This window comes from Carettochelys insculpta, chromosome 20, assembly GCF_033958435.1.
Source record: "Carettochelys insculpta isolate YL-2023 chromosome 20, ASM3395843v1, whole genome shotgun sequence".
NCBI classification, from domain to species: domain Eukaryota; kingdom Metazoa; phylum Chordata; order Testudines; family Carettochelyidae; genus Carettochelys; species Carettochelys insculpta.
In genome coordinates this window covers 21186496-21196583 of record NC_134156.1, presented here as the reverse complement: position 1 = coordinate 21196583, position 10088 = coordinate 21186496, and the positions used below count along the sequence as shown (strand labels likewise).

Here is a 10088-nt window from a genome sequence, read left to right as displayed (position 1 = left end):
GCAGAACAAGCCAACCTCCTCCCTGACCTCACAGGGTGGTGGGACGATAAATTCATTGAGGTTTTATTGGGGTGCTGAGATGCTGTTGTAATAGGAGCCAAATAAGTATCTCTCATAGTCGGATCAACAGGGGTGCATGATCTAGCTGCAGCAGGCAATCTCTGCCTTAATCTAGGTGTGACCCCGGGAGACAGGAAGTCCCAGATACGTTACTTCAGACCGATGTGTACCACTTCACTCTGTACAGACCGTGGCTCAGTGGCTAGAACAGTGGCCTTATAAACTCAGGGTTGGGAGTTCAGCCCGTGAAGGGGCCTTTTAAGGGTCTGGGGCAGGTTAGATTTTCAAAAAAATCTGTCAGGGATGATGATTGGTCCCACTGTGAGTGCAGAGGACTGGACGTGATGGTCTCTTGAGGTCCCTTCCAGCACTAAGTTATATGTATCTAAAATCACAGAAGTCCATTGCTTACCCTGGCCTGTACTGCACAGCCAAAGCCAATACTGAGAAAAAGAGGGATGGTGCAGCAGGGTCCCACAAACTACAGTGCAGATATCTCTAAGTGATAGCTATGCTGGTTTAATCTTGGTTCATGAAAACCTAAGAATGGTCAGACCGTCTAGCCCAGTGTCTTGTCTTCTGACACTGGAGCATGCCAGGTGCCCCAGAGGGAATGGCCAGAACAGGGCAGTCATCAAGTGATCCCTCCTCTGTCAAGGTGCTGCAGGATGCTTTTATTTTTTGCACAGGAAGGAAGGAGGGACTTATCTGAGAAGTAGATTCTTCCCAATCCAATGGACATATCTGGCAACTCAGCGGGAAGCTGATAGATTTTTGAACACTGGGCAGAGGTCCCCAGGCATAATGCACACATGCTTGTGTTGTACCTAGGACTTGCACAAGAAATTGCTGCGGTGAAGCCAGGTGAGTTCACATGTAAGTGGCTAGCTAGGCATCAAACAAGGCCCTGGTGCACTCACCCAAATGTTGGAGGACAGCTGGGACGACAACTCATAAATCCGGCTCAGTGTTCAGCCTATTAGAATTGCTACAAGAAGGAGCAATAAAGTCCCTGATGCTTCAGTTTCAGTCAGGTGACTGAGTCCCTTTTCACAAGTACCCCGTGATAGGAGTCTCACAAGAGTTCCTATTCATGTTTTAGTCATCCTGCCAGGATTCAACCTCAGCCACTGGCTGGAAGAGAACAGCACATGCAAAGCTAATGGCCCAGCCAATCCCATATGACCTAGGCTGTGTTTTACAGTGGGCAAGCCATGGGAGGGCGATTCCTGTTGCTGTTTCATGCTTCATTTCACCTGGGAAAGCGGGATTTAAAACAGAATTAAGCACAGCCCCCTCCCTATCTGTTTACCCACTCTTCAAAGTTGAAGAACAGAGTCACATTTTCCATGAGAAACCTCAATTCCACAGGAAAGCAAGGAGTGGTCTTGTTCTAAAAAGGCGACTCTATTCCAGTACCGCAACTCGTAATGCCATAAGAGAACAGGACGAAAAAAAAAACCCAAAACCACAGGCCCTCACAACATAAATGTCTGCTGTAAAATACCACAGTGTTGAGATATATTAGAAAGGTGATCCAAGAACCTAATTCAATAGGCATGAGTACAACTGCCAGTGGGTATTATGCTGTAGCAGACAAGTCTTCTCTGGTGAACCTTTTTTTGATAAAAGGCCATTTGGCACAGTTCTGTGATTTGCGCTCTCAATCTCTCATGTATTCAATCATAAAAAAATAAAAGCATTTTGTTCTCCCGTTGTCTGAAAGTCAGCGTTCAAGCAAATCTGTGTAGAAAGGAGAGCTAGATATAGTCTAATCACATTACGGACCCCAGCAAAAATGCTCTGGGAACTATTTGCAGTTTAAGAATAATTTTTAAAAGATGCATGGCCTTCTAGTGCCATTAGCACCTAGAAAATGTTAGGAACCTCAGAGCTCTCATACAGTGGGTATCGCCAGGACCTGTACAGTGAACCAGGAGGAAGCAAAGAGTGCAAATTGTTGACTAACTTCCATCCCAGGTTCCCAGCAAATGAAAGAGTTTCTGGAAATGGCAGGGGGGGATTTAGACGTGCACTGGGGGAATGGAGAAAGCCCTGGACTAAAATAGAAAGCGACCAGAATATCTAAGAGAGTGAGCTGCTAACTTCATAAGCAGATATTCAGCTCCATTAAGTCTCTCCTTTTCATCAAACCTCGGCCATTCCAGATTCTGAGCAGAAACAGGAGCAGAAAGTAGCTCCAGAAGATCAGGAGAGAGTTTCTGACTGAGGTACAGGCCACCTCCCTGCAAAGCCTGCTCCTATGGAATCAGTGCTTACCCCTCTGGCTGAGTATACAGCCATGTCTGAACTGCTGACAGTTCATCTGCAGTTAAACACACCTGAGCTCACTGTGCACCAGTTACTTTGCCTGGCCTTCCCATTATCAATCTTTTTCAGAACTTGCTTCTCCCAGCCTTACCCAAAGCAACCACATCCCAAGCAGCAGAAGAAATGCAGTAAGTGATTTATTGTGTTGGTCACATGCTGATCCCTGCCAATAACATCTGGGACTCATTCTGTCCAATCGCCTCCTCTCTCAGTTGCCATGGCAATGCATCTCTGTTGCACATTCTGCTGCTGCTGCTCATGCGGAACAATGAAAACTCTGCTCAGGATAGGTGTCAAAAGCCATCGTGCAGATCCGAGTGGAGAGTTTTGCCTTTGCAAACCCATCCAAGCATGAAATCTCGGTCCCTTACACCTTTAGGGAAATACACTGCTCTGAGTCATACTAGTGCATTCCCCTTTGATCTGAATGGGAAATGCACCTGAGTAATAAAGAACAGAATTTGGTACTTACACCAAGAGTTCCTAGGCCAACTAGTGATTTGGGGGTGCCTCCAGCTTTGTGGGCTCAACTCCAGACATGTGAAAGAGGCCTGATCCTGAGCATCTGCTCTGACAATTACATCCCTGGAAGGTTTTGGGGCACCCAAAAAAAGCCACTAATAACTTTTGAAAACCCGAAGCTTCACCCTCTGGCTATGATGTCCGTTTAGTCGAGCCACACTCACCATAAGTTCTGGGTACGTTGGCCGTTCTTTGGAATTCTTCTTCAAGCTTTAAGGCAGAAAAGGAAAGAAGAGGAGAATTAGATCTCGGATGCAATTTGAGTGAAGACATAAAACAACACCACTCAGCTATCCACTCCTGAATTAATATTTCAGATCATCTGCCCTCAGATTTCAGGACCTTCTAGTGACTGGGGTACGAACACTCTAGATTTCTTAGCAGTTAGGTTTTTTTTTTTACTGGGACTCTGGCCTTCCCAGGGCTCTCAATATCTCTGAAGCATTCACTCCTTCCTCTGTTTCATTCTGTCTCATCAGCAGAGCTAAACTGCAGCTCACTGAAGTGCACCAGTCTTTCTGTTCATTACAAATGGGTTTGGATTGGATCTCCCTAGCAGTCCTGTTGCTCCTATTTATGTTCTTATTGTGCTAGTCCAAATTTGCTCTGAACTCCAATGTCTAGAAAAAGACAGGTTATAAATTTAAGACTGTGTTATAAGCACTGGCTTCCTCCAGGCCCAGGGGTCGGGGTGCTAAACCCTTGCTCCGCCTCAGACCCAACCCCAACTTGACCCCATCCCCAAGTTCTCATCCCCATCCTGCCTCTTCCCACCCTCTCCCCTGAGCACACCCAATCCTCACTCTTCCTTGTTCCTCCAACAGCCTCATGCACAACAAGAAACAGCTGACTGGCAGGAGGGAGGTGCTGGGAGAGAGCAGGAGCAGTCGAGTGGCAGGGCCACCAACAGGCAGGGAGGTGGGGGACTGGCTGACAGAGGGTCCCAAGCACCCATTAATTTTTTTCCATGGATGCTTCAACCTCAGAGCACCCATGGAGTCGGCACTTTTGGTTTCTTCTGATCACAGTCTGCACAGGCAGATTCCACTGACACCCCGACAGAAAGCCAGCAGCCTGTGTCTCAGACTGATCACCCCTAACCCAACAGATATTTGCTCCTTGCACTGCACCCATCTTACAACTTGTATGACATCTGGCTACTGCCATGTGCCTCTCTGAATTATGTTCCCCCATCCCTTGCTATTTCCTCTGTCTGCCAAGGGTCATTCCCCAAGAAGCCAGTGCCAGAGCCCTGCGAACTTGCAAGCTCAGCACATGCAGTGTAATCAAGCAACAGCCCAGTGGCCTGCATCCTTGTAGGTTTGTGTCTTGGTTTCTCAATCCCTCAGCCAGCAGCAGCTCAACTCCAGGGGAAGGACTGTGTGACTCAAGGGGGGAAACAGCTGCTTTTTGGATGGCTCCATAATAACCACCACAAGCTAGATATGAACTCTGGTGGTCTACATTCATACGGGCAACAGGGTGACAAACTAGGCTGCTCTTTTTTGGCCCATAGGACCATTGAATAACGCCAGGATCATCGTCTGCAAAACCAAGACACTGCTCCTGCTGTAAGTGGGGGGTAACAATAGAATGTTTATCTCCTGAAGGGCCCCTAATAAAGGAGGCGTGATACATGCACAGTCATTACCCTTTTATAGCGCTGTTCACATAAGCTCTTTGCCCTCTCCAATTTAACCCTCCCATAACTCCAGAGAGGTAGCGTGATGGGGCATCTGTCCTGCACTGGCCTAGCAAGGCTTAAACTCTGCCCTGAGAAAGGAGTGAGGCTGTGGAGCCCACAGCTGTGCCCTGTATCAGCCAATTAGGGCCCAGCTGAGGGCTGTATAAATGAGAGCTCCTGGAGAGGAGATGAGAGGCTGAGACTCTGACTGACTGATGCTTGCTATAGAGCTGGAGGGACCTAGCAGTCAGGGAAACTACAGGGGTTTTCTAACACACAGCAGGGCTGGGGGAAAGGCAGCCAGAGTTGAGGGAGCTCTGCCCAGGCAAGCCCCAAGCTAAAAGGCCTGGGAGAAGGCCTGAGGGTACTAGGGCTGCAGGGAGGCAACCAGGGCAGGAGAAGGCACCAGGTCCACATCTCCTCACCGAGGATGAGCTGCCATTTCAGACTGAAATTTGCCTCTGAAATAAGGGGCTAGATTGGAGGTTGGTGACCCCCAGCACATGTGCCACGCTCAGCCCATGGGCTGATTTCGGAGTGGCATGGGCTCCAGACCTGCCCCTCTTCCCCCTCTGCAGCATGGGAGGGGGCAATAATAGGGAGCTGGAGCCCCCACCCAAGCACAGGGCCAGCGGCGGGGCGCCCTGCCACAGTGTTCACTGAGGCAAAACTTAACAAGGCCAAAGATCACACTAAACCTCTGCATCCTAACTTAATGAAGCTGTTGGAAGTAGGCTTTAAAAGGTCTTACTGGCACTTGGCCCATACATAGAGGTCAAAAGGTCCACTTGCAGCACGCTGCCTCAGAAAGGTTGCTGACCCCTGGGGCCACTGAGGAAAGGTGGGTATAGGGGCTTGGGGTTCCTTGGGAGGGGAGGACCCCAGAGAGAGTGGGTGCACTGCGGCAGGCCAGTACCCGAAGGAAAGGGCACCGTGATCTGGGAGGAACGTGGGTCCTGATAAAAGATGCTAGAGAACAGACCAGTCATGGTGGGCAAGAAGCCTGCTGGCACAGGGCACTCCAGAGGCTGGAGCAGCGAATTCCCAGGAGGTGCCGCGGCAGTGAGTCATGCCCCATTACAGGTAGGTAAGCACCTGGGCGCAGAGCAGTGATGGGATCTGTCCAAAGTCCAACTGCAAGTTAGTGGTAGAAAAAGAGCCCGGGTGCCCTGACTCCTGCAGCCGCATCCTTAGACAGCATCCACGCTAGCCAACACACTGCACATCCAGCAAGCTCCAAAGTGGCCCTCTAGGATGTTCAATGCAAAACTGGAGGTTGCAGAAGTTAGCAGCAGCTCAGAGCTCCAGCAAGGGAGTGGACAGCTGGCTTGACACTCAAGCCTGGCTACTTACTGAGCGCTGCCCTTTAGGTTATGGCACTGCAACAGTGAAACAGAATATTCTTTAGTCCCCTCTGCTGCAACAGATGGTGGGGGCAGGGTGCTTGTTTTTGTTTCCCTCCAGCAGAAAATAGCTTCTAAAGACAGGACTTAATCGCTACTCACTTCCTGGTGGTGTATTTATGGGAAGAAGCTTGCGGTGGTTTTAAAAGCTCTGGACAAGTCCATGGGGAAAGGTGTCACACTGAGCCAAACCAAGTGTGCTTCCACTGTGGGATCTGCCTGGCCTAAGGGAAGTGCTGGATACACTGACTAGGCATTTCCTGTCTCCCGCTGCACAGGGTGAGCTCACGTTTACCGTAATGCTCATGCACTGGTATGAGGCATGTCACAACAGCTGACTCTGGCCAGCATCTGGAAAGAGATGCCTCATATCCTTCAGGCTTAGAGACGACCCAAGCTGGGGTACAAAGGTGAACTCCCATGCTGGGCTGTATTCTCAGGGTTTGGCCTATGCTCTTGTTAATTGAGACCTTATGGGAAAGGATCATTTCTAGATTAGCTGCCAATCCCCTGGTGTACAGTGGCAGATTATTACTGAAGCCCCTGCTGATCATCATGGGCCATAGGGATCACAGCAGTAGGGAACTTCTGACTCTGCCAAATCCTCGTCAGTTGCTTCAGCTTCCTCGCCACCTGGCACATGGCTTGTTTAAGATCAGTGCCCCAAAAAACCTCCAGGTATAACCTGGACAGAAATTAAGGGTCCAAATCTGCTTCCATTGAGTTCAGTGAGGTTGAACCAGGCCGAAAGGACACAAAGGGTCTGGTTTTCGCAGTGTTCCCTGTAAGCTGAGTACTTGGGTGGACACCCAGGAGAAATTCAGGTGCTGCCCAGATGATTAGCCGAGCACCCACAGCCGACAGTGTGTTTCTATAGGTGGTGCACATCCGCGTATGCAGGGGTGCACATAACAAAATTTATTCTGCCCATTGATTGGAAAAAAATGTGAGGGAACAATAGTGCTGGGCACCAATATGTCCCATGGACTTCAAGGGGGACTGTGGATGCTAAATCAGACATCTGAGAGGCACAGGGATTCGCTTGCCAGTCCTAGTCTATAGGGTATTATGATAACCATTGCAAGCAGTCTGGATTTCATGTTCTTAACCCTGCCGGTGGAGTCCATGTGACCTGCAACAGGAAACAGGACTTGCAAAAGTCAGTGTCTCAGTGGGAAAACAACAAGCTGTGCAGGTCATACAAACAACCCTACAATAGCACAGTGCCAAGCACGCAAGATGGAAGGACAGAAGCTTGTTTAGAAAAGAAGATTTCAGTCGTAAGCTTCCAAAAGGAGGGGAGGTGTCACAGCCCCTCAGGGTGGGCGACAGATATGGCCAGGCCCTGGGCAAGTTAGAGACAGCTTGGTTTTGGGCCCCCAGAAGGGGCAGGGCTTTGGCCGGAAGGGGTGGGGATGGGGCTCCTTCACCCAGCTCTCACCACAGCCTGGACTGTGCCGTGCAGCACCCCAGCAGCGATTTAAAATGTCTGGGCCAATGTTCCCTCTAATTTTTCCCCATTAATGTGCGGAATAAATTTTATGTACACCAAGGCATGTGTGGCAGAAACATAGGCTGCTGGCACTCTAGGCAAGCTACTGCTCAGCTGGGCAGCACCTGAATCTCTCCTGGGTGACTGTTCAAGCGCTCAGCTTACAGGGAACACTGGCCAGGGCTCCAGTCACTGCTACTGCTGTGGTAGCAGTGGTGGCAGCCCCAAGTCCCAGGGCAGCTGCTCCCTTCGATGCCCCCTGTTGGCAGCCCTGCTGCCCCTTCCTGGGTGGGAGCAGTCCTGCTCTGTGTGTAGGGCAGGGGTGGGAAGCACAGGATGCATTCCACAAAGTAAGAGGAGAAAATAAATTCCCAGGGGACTTGAGCACACGGCCAGGTTAAAAAGGGCCCCAAACCGGTAACCAAAGCACTGATTCTTTATATCCCATGGGGCTGGCTGGATAAACCCTTTATGCCGACACAGGTGGGGGGGGCTGGCAGGGCTCTGAGCCCTGACACCAGGAGACCAGAAACAATCCCTCCATCTGTCAGCCTGCAGAACTTCCCTGGCTGCCCTGTAAGCAGCTGTCCACCTGCCAACTTGGCAAACAGCATGTGGCACTGCAGTGCCTGGAAAATAGAGAGGAGGGGGCCCTCCGGAGTAGTTTTCAGTGAGGCGCATTCAAAAGCTATAGGGTTGTTGCCAGAGGCTACTAACCAATGCAATGCAGGGCAAGGGCAAATGCCAGTCTATTTTAAAGGGCAGGGAGGAGCTGTTCTTTTATTCCCCGAACCTGCTGACAGTGTTGGTCTGCCCTTGCCTGTAACCTTTCTCCAGACTCACCTCCTACTTTGGCACCCAATCCTCCCCCGCCCCACCCTGAAACAACAATGAAATCAAAGCAGAGGCTCTGCGATAAGGCACAGAGCAGAGTCTGCCCCCTGTCCAGATCGAAAGGAGGATGGGACCAATCGCTGAGTCAACGCTGAACTTCCACTGTCCTCGGCAAGACGTTCAGTGGCACAGCTTCCTCAGGGTGCTGGGTCAGCACTACATTTCCTGAAAGCCACAGGAAACAGCCATTTGCAGGCCCAAACACGGTCTGCCCCGGATTCCTGACGGAAGGTTCACTCAGGCTCACGTGTCTCTGCACAGGAAAGCAGTGCAGGCTGCCGATGTGCAGGGCTGAGGAGACGTGCGTTTCTGAATCTTCTGCTGGGGGAACCACCTGTTGTGGCAAGAGTGGAGCCAACTCCAGGGCCTAGGTCACAGCTCCACATGGACAGCTGTGACAGGAGTGACCGGGATGGTTTAATTATTCAGTGAAGAATACAGGGACTTGAAAAACTCTTTTCCTCCAGCTCCTCTCTGAGGAAACGTTCTCCCAGTTCAGCCCAACAGCTTTGGAGCAGTTCCAGTTTGGGGCCGAGACTTCTTACCTGCTGTCCCCTTGAACAACAAGCCTCAGAGAACGTCTAAGATGTAAAAGAGCCCCACCTGGGAAGTGTGTGTTGTAGGCCTGACCCACAGAGTACATGACTCTTACAGCCCCAGCGAGCAAACCTAGCTTTTTAGCTCCACTTCGAACACTCATACTGGAGGTGCCCAGTTGAAACCCTCGTGTTGGCCAAGACGGAAACCACTGCTCACACACTGGGGAGTTTATAGCTGCGTCTACACGTGCACGCTACTTCGAAGTAGCGGCAGTAACTTCGAAATAGCGCCCGTCACGTCTACACGTGTTGGGCGCTATTTCGAAGTTGAAATCGACGTTAGGCGGCGAGACGTCGAAGTCGCTAACCCCATGAGGGGATGGGAATAGCGCCCTACTTCGACGTTCAACATCGAAGTAGGGACGTGTAGACGATCCGCGTCCCGCAACATCGAAATAGCGGGGTCCTCCATGGCGGCCATCAGCTGGGGGGTTGAGAGATACTCTCTCTCCAGCCCTTGCGGGGCTCTGTGGTCACCGTGGGCAGCAGCCCTTAGCCCAGGGCTTCTGGCTGCTGCTGCTGCAGCTGGGGGTCCGTGCTGCATATACAGGGTCTGCAACTAGTTGTTGGCTCTGTGTATCTTGCACTGTTTAATGAAAGTGTGTCTGGGAGGGGCCCTTTAAGGGAGCGACTTGCTGTTGAGTCCGCCCCGTGACCCTGTCTGCAGCTGTGCCTGGCTCCCTTATTTCGATGTGTGCTACTTTGGCGTGTAGACGTTCCCTCGCTGTGCCTATTTCGATGTTGGGCTGAGCAACGTCGAAGTTGAACATCGACGTTGCCAGCCCTGGAGGACGTGTAGACGTTATTCATCGAAATAGCCTATTTCGATGTCGCAACATCGAAATAAGCTATTTCGAAGTTGGGTGCACGTGTAGACGTAGCCTATATCAGCTGAACCTGCATAAGATTGGCTCCGATAGGCCAATATTCCTCAGGGACACCTTCCACACTCCTGACCAGTGACAGGCCCAGGGCACATGCGGGGAGGAGGCTTCTGTTGTGCTTCATTCTAGGTGACGGAGCCAGCACTAAAGCCTCCTGCATTTTTCAAACCAGAAGAAAAACCTATGAGAGCGACAGATGCTGGGCAGACAGGGCTCAGC

The 10088-nt window shown here is 50.9% G+C and overlaps 1 protein-coding gene across 1 annotated transcript in view; it reads right to left on the bottom strand.

Moving 5' to 3' along the window:
- Positions 1–10088, bottom strand: part of MAP2K6 (mitogen-activated protein kinase kinase 6) — a 111739-nt gene that overhangs the window by 15687 nt on the left and 85964 nt on the right. The window contains exon 11 of the mRNA XM_075014318.1: positions 3078–3123. Within this exon, the coding sequence (XP_074870419.1) occupies positions 3078–3123 (46 nt within the window). The remainder of the gene's footprint in view (positions 1–3077; positions 3124–10088) is intronic.